Genomic DNA, 21,925 nt, shown 5'->3' on the forward strand with positions numbered 1-21,925 from the left:
TACTTGGTTATTCAGTTAGGCTAAATTAAAACTAGAAAACAGAATTGTAGTAGAAAATAAATGTTGAACAGTTTCTCTTTTAGAAAAGACAGAAGCATCAAATTTTGAAGCACGAAGAATGAAAGCTATGACATGTTGATGGAAATTAAACTAAATGAAGAAATTAGAAATCAGCAGCAAACAGGAGTTCTGAGTAGAGAAAGCAGAAACAGTTACCAAGTGAAAAAATACCAAAGCTGAAAATCCAATCGAAGATCCATTAAGTCAATGTGCCACTGCCCTTGCGTAAGTGATTAAAACCAATTAGAAACACCCAAGAATTTAGAGAGGTTTAGGAAATGTTCAGATTATCCATAAATGGAACATTAGTGAATAAAAAGCATGCAAACTGATGCACACCAGAATGTATAGCGATATAGCGTCCTGGGAAAAGATAATTGTGCATCCAACAGTGTTTTGGGAAATTATTGTGGCTAAAACCATGAAGGTATAGTTACTTTAAGGATGAGTGCATCATTGAAGAAACGCTTACATTCACCTTAATGCAATTGTTATGCTCTATTTTGATCCTGCCTGTCTGGAGGAGCAGTTTTTCAGGTAGATATACAACATTGTACTTGGACCAATTTTGAAGGAATGTAGTTTGAATATTACAAGAACAGGATAATATAATTAACCTTATAGGAAATCTATATGTTGCCCTATAAGCATTATTACACAAGAATGCCAGAAAACTGCAAATGGCTTGGGCCAGGAACATGTAATGGACAAGGTTCACAGAATATAATTCTGACATGGGTGTTGCTGCTGAGGCCACTAAGAAAGGCCTAGCTAATCTATAAGTCTATGTTTACAGTGAGGGGAGGTAGGATTCTACCAAGTACTGTCAAATCACATTATTTTACTGGATACGTTCTTTTTTGGAATAGTGAATACCTACAGCCAATGATGTTTTACATCTTCAATAAGAGCAAACACAGTCGATCTACATTCTGATTTGCAAAGTTTGCATGTCTGATAGGGGTGATGTCAAGAAACAGAGCTTGTGCAAGGTGGATTAGTCAATTTCCGTGGAAGAGTCCACTTCTTATTTTTGAAAAATACCTGGAAATACCCATCCCCTGGGACGCTGCATTGTCGAGTAATTCCCATAACTGTATTATTCAACTTCATTAAAGTGAACAAAAAAAGAGACATTTATTTAAAACATTTCATGTTCTTACAATTAATAATAAATAACAAAGAAGTGAGACGACACAAATCTATGTGGCAATGCTGCTATGAGGTATCAAACTCTACTCACTCGTTCTTCTATATTTGAGGTGCAGAGCATTAATATACAATGCCACTAGATAATTTACATACTGCAACTGCTAGGATATGCATTATTCTTTTCTTGTTAACGTTCTCTGTAGCAGCAGACACCATCAATTGCACAAGGTGGAAACTAAGTGTTACAAGCAGGTCTCTCTTTCTAAGAAAGAGATGAGGTAATAGATGTACAAGAGTATGCTTGGCTAAACTCTGTTCACGTCATTTTGATTTCTGTTCATAAACCTGTTTGGAACAAGGTTATCTATAGTCTATTTGCGTGGTTTTGTGTCCCACTTGTACATTTTCAAAGGGCTACCAACAGTTTTGGCATTCGTTTCTGTTTATTACAGACATCCCTTTGGCACAGCAGTTTCAATCTCAGCTAATTAAGGTTCCAAGCAAAACAAAGAAAATTAACTATAACATATTGAAGAAACTTATTGCAAATAAAATAAGAAAATTAAAATTGGGACCAACTGCATGAGTGAATTCTCTGCATTTTAAAATGTAACGGTTCTGTGTAAATGCAATTGTAATTTTGAAACCGTAAACATAAATGGAATAGTGATTATTGTTTTTTCCCTTAACTAACATGTCCTGAAAAAAAGTGAGTTGCAATAGCCAAAACTGAGGTTTGACTATAAATTCTGTGCAAGTTGTACACATATTGCAGTAGTACAGAATAGCTTACTCTGTTGAGTATGACACAATATTTCAACACAACATGGGGAAGTGCTACATATTATATTTAAAAATCTATTCTTCGGCTGAACCAGTTTTATTCCGAATGTAAGAACCCTCCAGCCAGGCAAAGATTTTGATAGACTTTTAGTTCAGAGGAAAAATCTTTTTCAGGCCACAGAGAACACTTATTCTTTCAGGAGAACACTCTTCACTGACCTCGATAACAGATAGATACCAAAGCACTAACAGCCAAATGTTGGAGGGTCTGAGGGGTGCAGGACCCAGCTGACAAAATGGTCCTCCTTGCAGACCTACCTGAGAGTCAAAGCAGTAATGGCTGGTGAAGTATTAATGTCCATGTGCCACCTGGCAGATGAACAGTACCGAACACTCCTAGCCATTGGGCTTCATCCTGCAAGTGTCATTTAGAGACAAAAAGGATAGATCAGCCTTGATCATGGTCAAGGTGGGATTGGAGACAATGACAGTGACAAGACCATATCAACAAGATCGAGTTCATGCAGAAGTTAATCTGATGACCCCCCGTGTAGCTGCAGCTGTCCAGCACCAAAACACTTTTGGCCAAAGCTGTAGGGGGAGCCTTAGCTCCTGTAGAATGAGGCGTAAGGCCCTCCGGAGGCTACGTTTTGAGCATGGCATAGCACATGTTTATGCAGAGAACGATCCATCTGGGAAAGGTCAATTTCTGGACAGCCATTCCCGTCTTAACACGAGAGAACCCCACAGGTGAGCATCTACTCATTACTTAATAGTCTGATTGATAAACAAAAGGTAAGCGTCCTTGGGTACCAACCAGTACAGTGGTCTCTCCTCCTTCGACATATGTGGCGGAGAGAAGAAAGTGGGGAGGGTGACTGAATGCCCTACATGAAAGGTTACAACAATGTTGGCATAAATAATGCCTGGGTCTTAAGCACAAGCTTGTCCAGAAAGGTGGTGGGATGTGGTGCTTGCAGTTCACAGAAACTGTGCGTGGGAGTAACCACAATGAGAAAGACCATTTTGAGGCTCAGTAGATTAAAAGAACAGTTGTGAATAAGCTCGACAGGTGTGCATATTAAGAAGGTAATAACCAAATGAAGGTCCCACTGGGGCATAAAAAAAGGAGAAAGGAAATATATATGCCTTTCAAATACTGCATCACAGATGAGGACTTCAATAGGGCTCATCAGACAAACATAGAAAGGCGGAGTGGGCTGACAAATAAAATTCAACAGTGCTCAAGATAAGGCCTGGTTGGGTCAAACCCAGTACAAACAGGAGAACACCAGAGAGCTTTGCCTAAAGCAGGCCTATTTCACAGTCCTCACAATAGGCCACAAACTGTCCAGAGGCCAGAATGGATTGAACTTTTCAAAGGGTGGCGAACAACCAAAATCATGGTCAGGACCTCTGTGGGAAGATCATATCTACTTATAGTCGGTTCTGCTCAATCTCTGTGTGTGATGGTGGATGTGTGAGGGGTTGAATGTACAACCCTGCCTTGTTTTGGGGGGGATATGTTCATCCCAAAGAGGTAGACTAAGAGTGGTGAAGAGGCCCAGACTTGTTGTTGGACCACCCCCTCTTTTTGAGCTCTGTCGCTCCTGACCTTCTTCAGAACCCTGGCAAGCAGAGACAGGAATGCCTAAAGGAGACAGGCTTCCCACAGAAGGCAGAATATTCCCCCAGGGAACCGTGGGTCAGAAACACTAGATCACAAATGATAATGAGCATTTTTGGGGTAGAGAAACAATCTACCCAAGGCACCCTTAGAAGGGAGAAAATCCTTTCAACTACTGCCAGGCTTAGATGCCACTCAAGGTTAGCTAGATGGTCTCTTCTGAGCTCCATCCCCCTGGTGTTTAAGGATCCTTACAGTTGGTTTACGACAATGAAATTTCCTGAAGGTCCAGCCAGTGCCACAGCCTCACAAACCCTGGTACAACACACATGACCATGCACTGCCCATGTCTGTTGCAGTACCAAATGGCGGTTGTAATATCTGTCAGCACTTGTAAGAGGCAGTCTTGATGGAAGCAGAAAGTCCTTGAGATCCAGCCATATTGCAGGCAGCTCTGAAAGATTGATATGGTGTGTCTGCTCCAGCTGAGACCAGTGGCCTATGACCTCCACCTCCTCCTAGTAGCCTTCCCACTCCAGAAAAGTGGCATCCATCACCACCATGATTTCTCGAAAGGGTAGAGAGAACAGCCTGCCACAGGTCAGTCTAAAGCAGAAAGAACATAGGCCAGAGTATTGTTTAAATCCTTCCAAAGGAGAGTGTTCAAGCACCGAAGATTCAAAAAGGGTGTGAGCACAACATCATTTTTGGGCACCATGTACGAGCTGTAGTGGCACTTGTTGCACTTCTTTTTCTCTGGGACTGTCTCTATTACTCCTTCGGCAAGAAATGATTGAACATTTTTGACAAAGATGCACAAGTTGCTTACTTTTGGTAACGCTTAGTCTGGTGGATACTCTAACACCAGATTCTTCATCTTTGGAATATCCCTAGGTGCCAGAGAGGATCTGGAAGACTTTTCAGCCTAGCCCCTGTGTGCCAGTAGCTCTGCATTGACTCTGCTTGGTCTCAGAAGTAAAGGCTTGAGCCACATATAGGTGTCATGCAAGCGTGTTGACATCAGTTCTTTGTGGACACCATCTGCACCCTTGGACACAGACCGCAATCAGACCAGTGTGCAGATCTCTAAATGTGAACCTTTTTAGATGAAATAATACCATGCCACAGAATTTGGGTGGTAGGAGTGTGGTGAGGAATCTGATAGACGAGTATCCACCAGAAGGATTATCGAAAGTAAGTAGCTTAAATTCTGATGGATATTTATAACCATAGATTCCTCAACTTTAGAACAGATAGCAGTACCTCTGGAATGACTCAGAATAAAAAGGTTGTGCAGGTCCGAATGGTCAAAATGCCCTTCCGATCAGAGCTAGAAATCAAGGTAATAATGCTTTTTGAACGTATGGACTAATGTCTATGCACTTTTTCTGAAGCTGAATGGAAGTGACACCAGATGGAAGAAAACACCTTTGTGTGCCATCATTTTTTTTCACCTTTTCTGTAGCACTTAAGAGTTGGAGTCTGAAAAGCACATTTCTTAACAATGTACTGGCAGGGACAGGGTAGGAGACTATCCCTTCTGATGACCAAGAGTTAGGAACACCTTCAATCATCTTTCCAGATTGGTCTGGGGTGCTTCTGGAGGCACGAACTACAAACAGTGGAGTCAGCCTCATGCACTAAATACTGGTCTCTGATGGTTTAACCCCAACATGTGGGGGCTGAATGCACAACACGGTTAAGAAGAGACATGCAGAGAAATTAAAAAATTTCGGGTCTCAAAGTTGTCTTGAAAAGATGCCAGGTGGTGCGAGGCAAAGTTCAAGAATGAGCGCTTCATCACTCCAGGTTTCTTTGTTGACACCTGAGGATGGTTTATACTCGTTTAAGATCAGTTCTCATGTTCAAATATTTACATTCTTTCTGTGCCAAATGTAGTGGTTCGTAGAGACTGCATACTGAGTGGGATGTTAACGCATCCTGACAATAAAAGACATATTTGGGGTACATGTATTTTGGATATTTACACCCACAAAAAATACTTGCTAATACAGATACTTTCCTAAAAAGGTACTAATTTTGCCACTGGCTTTAAGCATTGAAATGACCAAACATTACGTGTGATTCTCGATGTTGGCCTTATTAAGCAATTTCTTTTATCACTGGACTAACAACTTAAGGTACACGTATTTGACCATCAGTAAGACAACCATGAAAACGGATAAACCCACACCCACTTCCCTGGTATCTTACTTCTCCATCAGGTGACTATTTCCATCTTGTTTTTACATGACAGAGGTTTGGTGGGCTGCTAGCAGAGGTTTAAGCAGGGATAGTCTGTTTGGCAGCATTGCTGAATCCATCCCACCTTGTGACTAGTGGCTGGGAAAACAGGTGACAATGCTTTAGTGGAGAGAGGCCTCTCTCTGCTACGGTATAGATAGGAGTGATTAGATGAAACAGGTGATTTATTCACAACAAAACAAGTAATAAAATTAAATAATGGCACAACAACATTGCTTCAAAACATACAATACATCAAACATTGGTAGCATCACAAGACTTGAAGACTCACCAGGTTATAAGAAGGGATCAATTCATAAAGGTTTTTTTATTGAGCAAAACACTGGCTAGCCTGTTTATGTATCAGAAAAAGATAAGCACAGTCTATCACAAGGATCAAATGCTAAGCTCAAATTAGTGGCACACATTAATGTTGCTTTTTGTTGAAGATGCATGCCTTTTCAATGTTAAAGAATTCCAGTGTTTATGCTTTTCCAATAAATACACCTTTGTCTTAGCATGCACAGTTACAGCATTGCCACATAGCTTTGTGAATGTTAATCATGGCCACACATTGTTTTACAAGGACGGACACTTTCAGTCTTGACTGAATAAGGTTAATGTTGCCTTATCAGTCACTGCCAGTATGCGACCCATCTAGCAGCAGAGTGTACTTACTGTATCCTGAATGTTGAAGGTTACTCTAGGACCCGCAGGAGAAGCTGAATCTACACGGATTTCTGGAAGCTCTTCGCCATCTCCTACTTTTGAACTGCAAGACAAACCAGATTGCGAGTTCACCGTGAGGAATGCAGACTACTCAGTCGTCTGCCGACAACGCATTTAAGTCACTCAGTCCTCATGGCTCATATAATTGAAAACCAGAACACAACCTTAAAGTAATGAATTTCACATTGCAATTGTTCAAACTCTGACACGGTGGAGCCACAAATGGAATCATTACTAAGTTGATGTCCCACTGAGCTGTTATACACAGAGCATAAGAATACTAGTATTTAAAAAAAATATTTTTAGCTTTAAACGAAGTAGTAGATTCATATGTGGATGAATTGAGGTAGCCAGAATATATACCAAAAGAAAATCCAGTCTGTAACACTAGATATCCAAAGTAATTGAGCACATAGGAGGGGTTGGGATGCATCATCAAAAATAAGATAAATCAATATTGTTTCACATAAAGAAGAACTCTTGTTCACCACCCAATAAAAAATTAAGAGATTAAAACATTCTTAAACACAGTTGCCAAGAAACTTCCAGGACAAAAGACACTCTAAGCAGGACAAAATATCTCTTTACACCAAGTGAACTTGAACCAAGTACTCCTTCACAGACGTCTTGTGCTCGTTCGACTGGCATCCACAAATCCATCAGATAGATCATACCTAATAAATATTATTCTTTCTGGAGAAATGCTAGATGGGAAGAATGTCCCAGACTGAAACATGAAACAATGGAAATAATTGGAAACCCTACCAGTCTGATTGCTCCCCTAACTCAGACCAGCAATACTTCTAAATCAAATCCTCCTGGGACGACTAAAAGCAGCCAGATCACTGATATATAAAACATCCTACATCTGCTTTACACCATATGCACGGTTAGAAAAAATGTAAAGGCACAGCAAGACTAAACATCCAAGGAGCCAGCACTGAATGTCACAAAATACGTCTCCTCAGAAAGTTCCACGAAAGAGTCATCGGACACCTACAGTTTTGGTAAGTTAAGACGGGATCTAACTTTAAATTAGCACCTGAGCCAGCTTGCTTTGCAATCTGAGAAGAAAAGGCATAAGAGCCGACAGAATCATTTTGAGCTCCGAAAAGTTGGTGTGTTTGGATTTATTTGTTCCTTTCTGACAAAATGTCACTCACATGCAGATGTTTTATATGTTATACCCACCCACTCAAGAAAGCTTCGGCCACTTCTTAAACCTGTCTATTTAAAACAGGCCCTCACCCAGTTCTTATTCTGCAACCAAGACCACTAAATCCTAAATAACCACAGCAAAATTCTTACTCACAGCCTTACATGTGGTACTGACAGAATGCAATATACAATAAGGCCTAGCAAGCTCAGAAGCTGTACTGTCAAAATAAACTTGTTGGTCACATCTTCTGAATAGAGAACCTTCAACAGAGAAGCGTACAGCACCATTCCAATAACATAAATCTTCCAGGTTGTAACTTTTTATATTAAGGAAAACGTCCAGCATGTGCAGCTGTGACATGGTTGTCTGGAGAGATAAGACCACACCTTCCTGGTAGATATCTCTTAGGAGCTACTTATCCATATAAGGGAACATCTACAATCTCTGAAAACAGAGAGAAGACCAGAAGCCCCCAGAACAACCAACACCTTTTCAAATGTCTGAGGTGATGACCAAACGGAAATATATCTTGAAAGGGAAATGCCTCCCTCACACTACGAAACACAGGACTTTAGATGCGCAGTTCAAGATTTGGAATATGGAAATGAAATGGATACTGAGCAAACCCACTCTATGTCTCATTTAGTTACCAAAATCTGTGGAACAGACACAATCCTATATTTGCCTTTTCTCTGATATTTCTAGATCCCTCTCAAGTTTTAAAAAATGTCCCTCATTTATCTGGGACCCATTTTGGGATTCAAAGAAACTTGCGGTAAACCCCCATAATCCACCCTTCTGATAACCTCTGTTGTAAGGCCCACTTTCATACCATTTGAGAAATCTGTATTTTCTTGCGGCTTGGGGTCCTCGGATTGGCCACAGAGGGTATTATGTAATGCACAGTGAGTTGGACAGGCTCCTACCAATACCCAACCGGCTGCTAGATAATCCAACTGCAACCTGTGCAACTGCCTAAATGAAGGCCCAAACTCCGTACATTAGGAAAATAAAGCTCTCAGCTGCTGCTATTCAGAAACCGTCAACACGCTCACCTTTTCCTCCAAGCTAAATTCTAACTGTTCCGTTGGCTTGGAAGCTCAAACATTCACACTGTTAAGATTAAAAAGCTATACCTGTTTAAGGTACTACTAGGTCCCATTAGCTCAGAAGTTTTAAGGTGCACCTGTCATGAAGAAAGGTGACTTGGCTTGTGTATGTCTCGAGGCTATTATACCCATACCACAAAGGACATTATGTTCTTTTTGTGCCTTATAGGCAATAAAAAGTTTTTAAAAAATACACTCTGATGGTTAGGGGCCATATCCATCATTAACGTTGCCTGAAATTAACAAAATCTTGGTCCTTAATGACATTTAGGATCTGACCAAAGGTGGCTATGCTGAACTTTTCACATCTCGAAAAAGTGTTTAGTAGTAGAAATTTAGGAAGTGAATGCATGCCTGTCTATTGTTGGGAAGATTATTTATCAAGAATATAACTGGTTACCTCACTGTCTGGCTTCTAATTTCTTATTGCTCTTTGATGCGAAATGCCTAACATTTTAATTTATTATGCATCAGTGACTGTGTTACTGTGAAGGAAGAAAATATGTGGCGATCAGGACACCCTAATTATCTGCAAATGCTGAAATCCAGCATCTTCTGGTGCGTTATAAAAGAACGCCCCTTACAAGTGTCATGGAAGCCCTCTCCCAGAGTGACTACAGGAGGAGTTTCATAAAAGATTATTTGTATGTCTTAACTAAATAATGTGTTTAATAATCTAATACGTATTCCATCAAAAGTGCATTTAGATGCTGCAACTGCAAATAGAGGAAGATAGAGAGGTAACGTTATGAATGGAAGGCAACACCTTTTCTGAATGATCCGAGGATCTCACAGGTCCAAAGCTAGCTTCAGCTTCTTTAACCCCATCGACGCTCATGACGAGCTGGGCTCGTCATGAGGTAGCCTCCTCGCACGCTCATGATGAGCCCAGCTCGTCATGAAGAACAAGTTACTTACCTTCGGTAACGATATATCTGTAAGAAACAGTAGTTAGTATTAGATTCCTTACCTTAGAATATCCCCAGGCGTCAGTCTGGATCCGGAAACTTTTGCGTAGCAGTACCCCTGCGCGTCGGTAGGCGTCCCCTGCGGCTCCGCGTCCGTCGTCGGCGTCGTGCGCCGTGATGACGTCGCTGGAGTATATAGACGCCGCGTCCGCGCGCTGACGTCAGTTCTTTGCACACAGCTTTTCCGCGCCAGAACACGCAGAGCCATGTGAGAACTAACACTGGTGCCATGTGAAACTAGGGCCCTGAAAGGGATGTCCTTAACCCTAGGTATCAGTTCGCAGAACGGGGAGGATGGGTGGGGCGGTAAGGAATCTAATACTAACTACTGTTTCTTACAGATATATCGTTACCGAAGGTAAGTAACTTGTTCATCTGAAAGAAACAGGTTAGTATTAGATTCCTTACCTTAGAATAGATACCCCAGCAATACCAACCCCGGTGGTGGGTCTGCGAACCAATACAAACCTACACCAGAAAGTCCTGGAGAACCGAACGGCCAAAGAAGCCATCCCTCCGGACTTGACTGTCCAGGCAGTAGTGCCTCGCAAAGGTGTGCAGCGAGGCCCACGTAGCCGCCTGGCAAATGTCCTGCAAAGGGACTCCCCGGCCCAGGGCAGCAGTAGCCGCCGTAGCCCGAGTGGAATGGGCCCTCAGCCCAACAGGAGGCTCCTTCCGAGCCAAAGAGTAGCATGCTTTGATGCACAGGACGACCCACCGAGAGATGGTTCGTTTCTGTACCGCCCTTCCCTTCTTCTCACCCACGTAGCCAACAAACAGTTGGTCATCCACCCGGAACTGGCGTGTGCGATCCATATAAAATGAAAGCGCACGTTTTGGGTCCAGACGATGGAGCCGCTCTTCATCCTTTGAAGGATGCGGAGGTGGGAAGAAGGAGGGTAAGGTGATGGACTGCCCGATGTGAAAAGCAGAAACTACTTTGGGCAGGAAAGAAGGCCTAGTCCTAAGAACCACCTTGTCAGGATGGACGGACATGAAAGGAGGTTTGACAGAAAGAGCCTGGAGCTCACTCACTCTCCTGGCAGAGGTGATGGCAACCAGGAAGGCCGTCTTAAGAGTGAGAAGACGGAGAGGACAGGAATGAAGCGGCTCAAAGGGAGCACACATCAAGAATGTCAGAACCACATTCAAGTCCCACTGAGGCATCACGAACGGAACAGGTGGATACATGTGCGTGATGCCTTTCAAGAACCTCAGTACAATAGGGGACTTGAATAAAGATGGCTGATCAGGTAGCCTTAAGAAGGCGGAAAGGGCAGAAAGGTAGCCCTTGATAGTGCCCAGAGCAGAGCCCTGCTGGGCAAGAGAAAGAAGGAAGAGGAGAACCTCGGAAAGAGGGGCAGAAAGGGGATCCACAGCCTTTGCTGTGCACCATGCCACAAATCTGTTCCACCGGCAGGCGTATACCGACTTTGTGGAGGGACGCCTGGCTGCCAGAATCACATCACAGACTTCAGGAGGCAAGTCGAATGCCAAATTGGTCATATCGCTTCGATTCCCGATCGGGCGGGGCCGACGGGAATGCGGACTGTGAAGTGGAGGCCTGGATCACCAGACTCTCCGGGGAGGGATGGGTGGAGAGGAAGGCAGGGTCGTCCGAACACGGACGGTGACGCCTGGCAACGTTCCGGTCAACCGGTGCACCGGAAGCGGGCCTGGACCAGGTGCCCAAAAGGACATCCGTCAGGGCCTCATTAAACGGCAGCAGAGGCTCCTGGGGGCATGACTGCGGTTTAAACACTTCGGTGAGAATGTTAGGTTTGACCTTAGCGACGGGGAGCTCAAGGCGCAAGGCCTAGGCAGCCCTCATCAGGACCACCGAATACGCAGCCCCCGCCTCCGACGCCACAGGGGAAGGCGAGACAAACCCAGGGTTGGGCGACTCGTCCAGACCACTGGCATCACCCAGGTCACCTACCCAATCCACATCATACTGGCAGGCACGTGATAAAGGGTCCTCAGACCCCTCCCAACCCTCTCCATACTCGTCCTCATCGCCGTAGTCCGGGTCGACGATATAGACCGGCTCCTCGGAGCCAACGGGCTCCAACGGCGCCGGACTCTGCGTCGGACGATGCCAGTCCGACTCCGCGTCAGGAGTCAGAGAGGGAATGGGGGTGGCGCCGCGCGGCGCCGGGGACCCAACGCCGGCCGGAACCGACGGCGGAGCCGCGGAGGCGGCACTACGGGTTGGCCCAATGGAATCGGCGCCGGAGAGGCCGGTGGACCAGCCGGCGACGACCCTGAGGGGCCCAGCGGCGCCGGGGCCGGAGCCGCCGGCGGCGTCGGGGCAGGAGCACCCGAACCGCTCGGGCCCCCAGACGGGACCGACGGGCCCGCAGGCGCCGTAGGCCCCGCCGGAGACATCGCCGGAGACATCGCCCTCATAGCCATGAGGAACTCCTCAATCTCCTCGCGCGACGCGCCTTCCCCAGGGACCGACGGGTATGGGGCAGTCGGCGACCCACGCGGGGCCGCGGGGGTGGGGCCACCCGAACCCCCGGCCGCATCACGCGGGCGTCGGGGGGAGTCGGGTGTACGATGACGATGCCCCGACTTCTTGTGACGCTTACCTGACGAACCGGAGGAATGGCGGCGACTCCCGGAGCGCTCATGGCGGCTCCGCGATCGCTCCCTCGACCGCTCCCTCGACCTCCGACCGGACCGGGACCGCTCTCGACGCGGGGCCGACACTCGGAGCTCGAGCAGCTTGCGGGACCGCTCCCGTCTAGCTTTACTAGTCAAGGCCCGGCAGTCGACGCAGGACTCCACGTCGTGGTCCGCGCCCAGACACCGGAGGCAGAGTCGATGGTGGTCGGTGACCGACATCAGGCGGTCGCACCCGTCGCAACTCTTGAAACCGGGCATCCTACCGGCACCGTAGAAAGACTTAGAATTATCAAAAACTTGGTCAAAAGACCGGAGTACTGCTCTTCGGATCTACGCTAACTGGCGCGGAAAAAAGAAGAACTGACGTCAGCGCGCGGAGGCGGCGTCTATATACTCCAGCGACGTCATCACGGCGCACGACGCCGACGACGGACGCGGAGCCGCAGGGGACGCCTGCAGACGACGCCTACCGACGCGCAGGGGTACTGCTACGCAAAAGTTTCCGGATCCAGACTGACGCCTGGGGATATTCTAAGGTAAGGAATCTAATACTAACCTGTTTCTTTCAGATACATGGGAATGAGTAAATCCCAGCGTACGGGCGGAATTCCGCCCGCACGCATGCGGTTAAAGTAATAGTGTCCCATAACCAAACACAGGGCTAGAATGAAGGGAATCCACACACAAGTTTAGTGAAAGGGTAGTCAACCAGAATGACAAAGGCTCTGCACATCCTTATAAAGATATGGCAGAGTGAATGATTTAATCTTGATAGTGTTTTCCCTACTTATTGCTTTGGGATACATTTGAATTGCTTTAATCTGAAAAAAGTTTTAGGCTAGATCAGAAAAGAAGTAGGATTGTTAGCACTCCATAAACATGTTGTCCACTTTCTCCACTATGTTTATGACATTAGAAGGCATGAGTACTACCTTGCTCTTTACATTTAAGAGTGATAATGCTTATAGCGAAAAGTGGTGGCAGATGCCAATAGTCCCTTGTGGTAAATATCACTTTAATGATTTAATGGACCAAATCAAAATCACTGTAAGGTACTGGACTGAGGATGTACACTTGCGCCACATAAAAATGATCAATAAAATTGTCTAAAAATTCACAAAGTGATAATGATAAAGGGTTGTATTTACGGAGCACCAGGCCAAGACTCCAAGTAGTTTTATTGCCACCGGAACCATTCTTTTTAACTCCCTATATAGAGAAAATGGGAGACGCCACTGCAACCATTCTTTTCAACTCCCTATATAGGGGAAATGGGAGACACCCTCCCTCAAGTGAGCTGGCCTTATGGATCACTTGTGAGTCTAGGGAAGTTGGACAGATGAATAAGAGCAAACATTCAAGGTGAGAATGCCTTTATAAAGTTTTGTATGGCAGGGCCCTAAAACAGACATGTCTTTATCAAAAGTTCAGGACGTACTTGTAGGGATTGCTGTGTCAGAGGAATGATTCTTAAGGGGATGACACTTTTTAGAGAACATCAGCTGGCCTAATATATTCTTGTCTCGTGAGATGAGCAAGGCCTAATGCCTAAAGCACAAGTTACTTACCTACGGTAACGATATATCTGTAAGAAACAGTAGCTAGTGTTAGATTCCTTACCTTCGAATATCCCCAGGCGTCAGGCTGGATCCGGAAAGTTTTCGTCAGCAGTACCCTTGCGCGTCGGTAGGCGTCGTCTGCGGCTCCACATCCGCCGCGGCGTCGTGATCACCGGGATGACGTTGTCGGAGTACTTAGACACCGCCCTCGCGCTCTGACGTCAGTTCTGTACATAGCTTTCCACGCCAGAGCCATGATAGAAACAGACTCTGGTGCCATAAAATTAGGACCCTGAAAGGGATGTCCTTAACCCTAGATTATCGGTCCGCAGAACGGGGAGGATGGGTGGGGCGGTAAGGAATCTAACACGAACTACTGTTTCTTACAGATACATCGTTACCGAAGGTAAGTAACTTGTGCATCTGAAAGAAACAGGTTAGTGTTAGATTCCTTACCTTAGAATAGATGCCCCAGCAATACCAACCCCGGTGGTGGGTCTGCGGACCAAGATCACACCAGAAAGTCCTGGAGAACTGAACGGCCCTAAAAGCCATCTCTCCGGACATCGGCTGTACAGGCAGTAGTGCTTAGCGAACGTGTGCCGAGAGGCCCACGTAGCTGCCTGACAGATGTCCTGCAAGGGGACTCCCCGATCCAGGGCAGTAGTAGCTGCCGTGGCCCGAGTGGAATGGGCGCGTAGCCCCACAGGAGGCTCCTTTTTTGCCAAGGAGTAGCAAATCTTGATGCACAAAACGACCCACCGAGAGATGGTCCGCTTGTGCACCGCCCGTCCCTTCTTAGCGCCCAAGTAACCAACAAAGAGCTGGTCGTCCACCCGGAACTGCCGTGTGCGTTCTAGATAGAAGGAGAGCGCACGTTTTGGGTCCAGACAGTGCAGCCTCTCTTCCTCTTTCGAGGGATGCGGAGGCGGAAAGAAGGTGGGCAAGTTGATGGACTGCCCGATATGAAAGGCTGTAACCACACTGGGCAGGAAAGAAGGACAAGTCCTCAGAACAACCTTGTCCGGATGGGCAGAGAGGAAAGGAGATTTATAAGATAGAGCCTGGAGCTCACTCACTCTCCTGGCAGAGGTGATGGCAACCAGGAATGTGGTTTTAAGGGTCAGAAGACGTAGAGGACAGTTATGAAGTGGCTCAAAGGGAGCGCACATCAGATAAGTCAGTACAAGATTCAAGTCCCACTGAGGCATCACGAAAGGAACAGGAGGAAACATGTGAGTGATGCCTTTCAAGAACCTATTTACAACAGGGGACTTGAAAAGAGAAGGCTGATCAGGAAGCCTCAAGAAGGCTGAAATGGCCAAGAGATAGCCTTTGATAGTTCCCAGAGCAGAGCCCTACTGGGCAAGAGAAAGAAGAAAGAGGAGAACCTCTGAAAGGGGGGCAGAGAGTGGATCCACAGTCTTTGCTGTGCACCATGCCACAAATTTGTTCCACCTGCAGGTGTATACCGATTTTGTGGAGGGACGCCTGGCTGCCAGAATCACATCAGAGAATTCAGGAGGCAAGTCAAATGGCCTCAACTGTCGCGCTCAATCTCCACGCATGTAGGTGGAGACTGGACAGGTTCGGGTGGAGGAACGTCCCCTGCTGCTGCAACAGAAGGCCCTCCTGAAGAGGCAGCTGAATCGGGGGATCGACTGACATGCTGAGTAGCTCGGGATACCAGTATCTTCGTGCCCAGTCCGAAGCCACAAGTATGAATTGGGCCCGGTCTCGCTTGATCTTCTTCAGCACTCTGGGCAGAAGTGGTATAGGCGGAAAGGCGAACAACAGACCGCAGCTCCACTCGCGACGAAAAGCGTTGCCGAGCGAGTGCCGCCTTGGAAATTCCAATGTGCAGAACTGATGACATTGAGCGTTCTCTTCGGTGAATAGTTCTAACAAAGGCTCTCCCCACTGCCGAAGGAGACCTTGCGCCATGTCCGAGTTCAGATGCCATTCGTGATCCATCATACACAGGCGGCTGAGTTCATCCGCCCTGGCATTCAGGGAACCTGCCAGGTGTTGAACCACCAGGGTGGCGCCCTGGTGTTCCAGCCAAGTCCAGAGGCGCAGAGCCTCCTGACAAAGGGTCCAGGACCCCATCCCGCCTTGTTTGCTGCAGTACCACATAGCGGTGGTGTTGTCCGTGAACACCTGCACTACACTTCACCGGACAGAGAGAAGGAATGCCTTTAGTGTGAGACGGAGTAGCTGCAGAAGGTTGATATGGAGCGGGGACTGCCCCGGAGACCAGAGGCCTCTGATCTCCGCCTCTGCCATGTGGCCCCCCATTCCAGGAGGGATGCATCCGTCACTACAACGTGCTACAGTTGGGGTAGGGAGAGGGATCCGTCGCTGACCCAATCGCGGTTCGTGAACCACCACTCCAACTGACTTGCAGTGCCCTCTGAGATCAGGACATGGTCAGACAGGTTGCCCTGATGCTGTGCCCACTGAAACTTCAGGTCCCACTGCAGAGCCCGCATCCGCCACCTGGTGTGATGCACCAGAAGGATGCAGGAGGCCATCAACCCCAGGAGCCGCAGCGTCAACCTTACTGAAACTCGGGATAAATGCTGAAAGATCGGAATCAGAGAATGAATATCCCTAACCTGCTGTTCGGGAGGATAAACCCGAAACTGAGCCGAGGCCAGAACCGCTCTGATGAAAAGGAGCTTCTCTGAGGGGCACAGGTGTGACTTCGGCACATTGATGGAGAACCCCAGCGAGATCAGGAGATTGGCCATGGTCTGGAGGTGGGAGACGACTGTCTGGGGCGAGCCCGCCTTCAACAACCAGTCGTTAAGATAGGGGAACACTGAAACCCCTGATCTGCGCAGATGAGCTGCGACCACCGCCATCACTTTCGTGAACACCCGAGGGGCGCTGGTAAGGCCAGAGGGGAGCACGGTAAACTGAAAGTGCTCGTGGCCTACCGTGAACCGCAGGTAGCACCGGTGGGCTGGCAGGACGGAGATGTGGAAATATGCGTCCTGCAAGTCCAACACTACCATCCAGTCTCCAAGGTCTAGGGCAGCCAGGACCTGAGCTAAAGTCAACATCTTGAACTTCTCCTTCCGGAGGAAGCCGTTGACGCTCTGGATGTCCAATTTAGGGCGTAGGCCTCCTTTGCCCTTCTTGGGTACCAGAAAGTAGAGGGAGTAGCAACCACGTCCTACTTCTGGCCCAGGAACACGCTCGATGGCCCTCTTGGCCAAGAGGGCCATAACTTCCTCCTGCAGAAGTTGCAAGTGATCCCCCGACATGCGGTGGCATGGCTGGAGGGATCAACTTGAAGGGGAGGGAGTAGCCCCTTCAGACAATTTGCAGCACCCACCTGTCCAATGTGATAAAGCGCCAGGTGATGGCGGACCCTGCCCCCACTGGCGTTGAATGGGCCTGAAAGCTCGGACTAGGAAGTCTTTGAGGCAGATGCTGCGGGAGCGGATGTGGACTGACCTTGCCGTTGTCCCCCGGCACCGCCAAGGCGGTTACCACGTCCGCGGCCGCGTTGAGACTGGTTCTGCAGCCTGTGGCTGGCAGGACGTGTGGGGGTGCCCCTTCCTTGGCCACGAAAGGGGCGAAAGGCAGAGGTTTGCTGGCGATGGTCCGACAAGCCCAAGAACTTGGCCGTAGCCCTGGAGTCCTTGAAACGCTCAAGCGCCCTGTCTGCCTTGTCGCCAAAAAGGAGACGGCCATCAAAGGGCATGTCCATGAGCATGGCCTGGACATCGCCCGAGACATTGGCGGACCTCAGCCAGGCGGGGCGGCGAACCGCCACCGTCGTGGAAATCGCCCTTCCCAGTGAGTCCGTGGTATCCAGTCCACACCTGATGGAATAATGCGCCGCATCCCGCCCCTCCGCAAGGGCTTGGGCGAGCCAGGCCCGGGCCTCTTTTGGGCACCGGGGCAGCACGTCCGCAACAGTGTCCCACAAAGAGTGGGTATAACGGCCCAAAAGACAAGCGGTGTTGATAGACCGCAACCCCACACTCAGTGAGGAGAACAGTTTCCTCCCAAACTGATCAAACCTTTTGGATTCCCGATCCAGGGGAGCTGTCGGGAATGCGGTCTGGGACGTAGATGCCTGGATCACCAGGCTCTCGGAAGTGGGGTGCACGGACAGAAAGCTAGGGTCGCCCGGAGCTGGGCGGTGGCATCGGGTCACGTTCCGATCTACAGGGGGTACTGTGGAGGGCTTGGACCAGGTGCCCATCAGAACGCCCGTGAGGGCTTTATTGAACGGCAGTAGAGGCTCCATGGAGCTTGCGGGCGCCTGAAGCACCTCAGTGAGGAGGTTAGTCCTCACGGCCGCAGCAGGGAGCTCAAGAGCCAAGGCCTTGACTGCCCTGCGCAACACCACATCATACGTAGCACCCTCCTCCGAAGCCACGGAGGGAGGAGAGATCAATCCAGTGTTGGGCGAAGTGTCCAAACCACTGGCCTCCCCTAGCTCATCTGCCCAGTCCTGGCTCAACTAGCACTGCTGTGCCAGAGGGTCCTCAGAGCGCTCCCAGTCCTCCCCTTCATCCGTGTCTTGGTAAACAGGCTGGAATGACGGAACAGGGTCGTAGGTGAAGGCATCACCCATCGACGTCAGAGGCGGCGCAGTTCCGACGCGGGACCCGAACCGGGGCTGAAACTGGGGACAAAGTCGGGCGCCGGGAGCGACTCCATAAGGGTTGCGCCAGCGGAGGAGTCGTAAGGTCAATTCTCGTCGACCGGGATCCAGGCGCGGATCCCACGCAGACCGGCGGCGTCGGGACCGAAGTCGATGATGGCTCCGGGCCGAAGCACCCGACGGCGCAAGAGCGACCGGCCCGCTGAGGCCCCCAGTTGGGCCTGCGCGGCCCGAAGGCGTGACGGCAGGCCTCAGTGGAAGGAAGTGAGTCCTCATGGCAATGAGGAAATCACAAATCTCCTCTGGCGTCATTCGCAGGCCAGGGACCGAAGGGTATGGGCCTGGAGGCGGCGCCTGCGGCTCAGACAAAACCGCGCGGGCAGTGTCGCCTGAACCCTCGTCCGCGTCGCGCAAGCGGAGAGGGGAGTCTGAAGAGCGATGACGCCTCTTCGACTTCTTCTTTGAATGCCTCGACTTACCGGAGGACTAGGAGTCCGACGAGTGATGATGATGACTCGTCGAGTGACGACTGTGGAGCCCGACGAGTGATGATGATGACTCGTCGAGCGACGACTGCCGGATCTCGACTGCCGGATCTCGAGTAGCTTTCGGGACAGCTCCCGCCTAGCTTTCGAGGTCAAGGCCCGGCAGTCTGGGCTCGACTTGTCGTCGTGGTCGGCCCCGAGGCAGTAGAGAGAGCAATGGTGGGGGTTGGGCACCGACATCAGGCGGTGACAGGCGTCGCACGGCTTGAAGCTAGGCATCCCTACGGCACCAGGAGGCAAAGTTGACTTGGAAAAAAAGAGATCCAAAATAGATCAAAAAGTTTGTCAAAAAATTACTAGAGTACTGCTCTTCCCAGATCTGCGCTAACCGGCGCGGAAAAAAGAACAACTGACGTCAGTGTGCGAGGGCGGTGTCTAAGTACTCCGACGGCGTCATCCCAGCGATCACGATGCCGACAACAGACGCGGAGCCGCAGACGACGCCTACCGACGCGCAAGTGTACTGCGGACGATAAGTTTCCGGATCCAGCCTGACGCCTGGGGATATTCTATGGTAAGGAATCTAAGACTGACCTGTTTCTTTCAGATCAGTCATTTTCAATACACTCCCAGTCTTATCTGTGCAAGTGCCTAAACTAAAGGGGGGCGTGGCTTGGGCGCCGACGGGAATGTCGGCATGAGCTCGGAGCTCCGCGTCTGATTCCGGCAAATATCCTGTTATCCCCGTAAAGCCGACGCCGAGACCTAGCGCCCTGGATCCCTGTGGCACTTGCGACTCACAGACATCAATTGGCGAAGCAGCGGGGTCCTTCTAAGTGGCCTGAGGAACCGAAAATCGTGCTGCTGCAGCTCAATGCAGGACGAGCCGGTTATCTCCCCTGCAGTGGAATAACTCGGAGGCCTGCGGCGGGGCCCGCGGGAGCGTGCGAGTGACTTTTGGGTCCTGGCTTGGGCGCATGGGACCGCAGAATGCAGCAGCGGAGGGTTCTGGTGCTTGAGCCCGGGGAACTGTCGTAACTGGACTCTGCACCCGGCACAAGATGGCGGAGCAACCATCCGGCTGATGTGACAGGGGACCTCATTGTAGGAGAGTAGGGTCTGCAATCCTATGATCACCCAGATTTTTGCTTTTTGCTTCACTGGTTTACGACTTTTCCTGGCTGTGGGCCTGCTAATCAGACCCACAGCCTAGCTGTTCTCTCTAATCCAAATTGTACCCAGGTACTGAATTGGCACTGGGCCCTCTCAAGTCCCTGTACCCAGGGCTGAGGTGCACCCATAAGTCTCCCAGGGGCTGCAGCATGTATTATGCCACCCCTGGACTGACTAACTAAATCTGACACAACTAGCTGCACGACAGCTGGGGCAAGGTGGTGTAATCACCCTTTGCTATAGATATAGTATTCCTATATCTAAACCTAAATGGGCACACAGATCTCCTATCAGTCACTCCTATAGCAGGCCTTAACAATCCTGAAGGCAGAGTGCTTGGAATCGTGTGAGATGGTGCTCTGGCATGAGCTGAGCCTGTCTGCGGCTTTCGGGATCCATCCCTTAGCCGTTTCCATGATCTCGCATACCATATACTCTTAAGTGCATTATAATCCTCGCGGTTATATGCCAACTCTGGTATCGCTTTATCAAAACATGTCGAGTAAGGTGTCATACGAATTGGAATACTAACCCCTCGCCAATTCTGGCGACGGGGTTAGCATTCCACCCTTCTAGAGGGACACGACATGTATGTAACCTGTAACCCCGGTTAAAGTCAGACAGAGCCTTAGCATCCACAAAATGGATGCTGCCACCGAGACACAAGTCTGCCCTCCTGCTGCTGGGAGTCCTCCCAGAGCAGGAGGCAAGGACAAAGGGTTTCCTGCCAGGGGCGGTGCCAGCACCGTCCCAGACAGGGTTTTGTGTATTCTAGGTAGGCAGGGCTTCAGAGGAAGGTGACTGCAAGTGGCACCCCGGTGCTCACTGTGCATAGGCCGGCTTGAACCAGTTCCAGGGGCACACCAGACCCTGAGCTGGGGAAAGCCCGCCAAATGAAAGGGGTGTAACCACCCCCCTCCTAGTCCCACCCATAGGGCAGGACTTAGTCGCGTGCCAGCCCCCTTTTTCAGGATAAAGGTAGGAACTGGCCCCCTTCCAAATCAGATCATCTTTGAATCCTGAAACTACTTTCCACGAAAGGAACTCAAGACTTCTTCCTAAGATTTCTCCCTTGTGACTAAGGAGTAGTCACCCTGCAGCAGCAGGCACCAATCAAGCATCGCGGTTTGTTGCCAGTCTCTCCTACGGATCAAGACTGCTCCAGCACGACGAGAACCGGCTTCCCTGGCACCTCTGACCTCAACCTACATCATCAGCCCAGCTGTGATCCGTGGGTGTGACGAGACCTCGAGGGACCGGCCATCTTCAGAACTGCACGACGCTTGTCCAGCACGACGCCTGAGTGACCCTCGACTGAGTGCCTTGGGGTAAGAGAAGCCCCGACCCTGAGCAGCTCCAGCACCGAAGTTCAGCCCCCCTGCATCCACGAGATCTGCGTGGGGCCCTTCTGCTCTTTGCTGCCAACCGCGTTGTCCAGGTCGCTTGCCCGTTGGCTAGTGGCCCTCTCACGACGCTCCACGACAACAACTACTGCTGGTCTGGTTGCTCCAGACTAGCCCTTGCTCCCCTCCAACAGAGGAGCACCCTGGACCCTCCTGGTCCACTCAAGACGCCATTTTAGGTCCACCGCGTGGGCCTTGCATTTGCCAAGACTTGTT

General features: G+C 49.3%; 1 protein-coding gene across 15 annotated transcripts in view; it reads right to left on the reverse strand.

Annotated features, from left to right (window-relative positions):
- Window positions 1-21,925, reverse strand: part of BLTP1 (bridge-like lipid transfer protein family member 1) — a 2,102,388-nt gene that overhangs the window by 504,092 nt on the left and 1,576,371 nt on the right. For 11 of the 15 annotated variants that reach the window (XM_078676839.1, XM_078676834.1, XM_078676829.1 and 8 more), the window contains 2 exons: window positions 6,545-6,638; window positions 1,105-1,167 (listed from right to left, as the gene is read on the reverse strand). In XM_078676839.1, the coding sequence (XP_078532965.1) occupies window positions 1,105-1,167; window positions 6,545-6,638 (157 nt within the window). The remainder of the gene's footprint in view (window positions 1-1,104; window positions 1,168-6,544; window positions 6,639-21,925) is intronic. The other 4 variants (XM_078676841.1, XM_078676840.1, XM_078676838.1 and 1 more) reach the window with 1 other exon arrangement.

The sequence above is a fragment of the Lissotriton helveticus genome, chromosome 2_1 (genome assembly GCF_964261635.1).
Source record: "Lissotriton helveticus chromosome 2_1, aLisHel1.1, whole genome shotgun sequence".
NCBI lineage: Eukaryota > Metazoa > Chordata > Amphibia > Caudata > Salamandridae > Lissotriton > Lissotriton helveticus.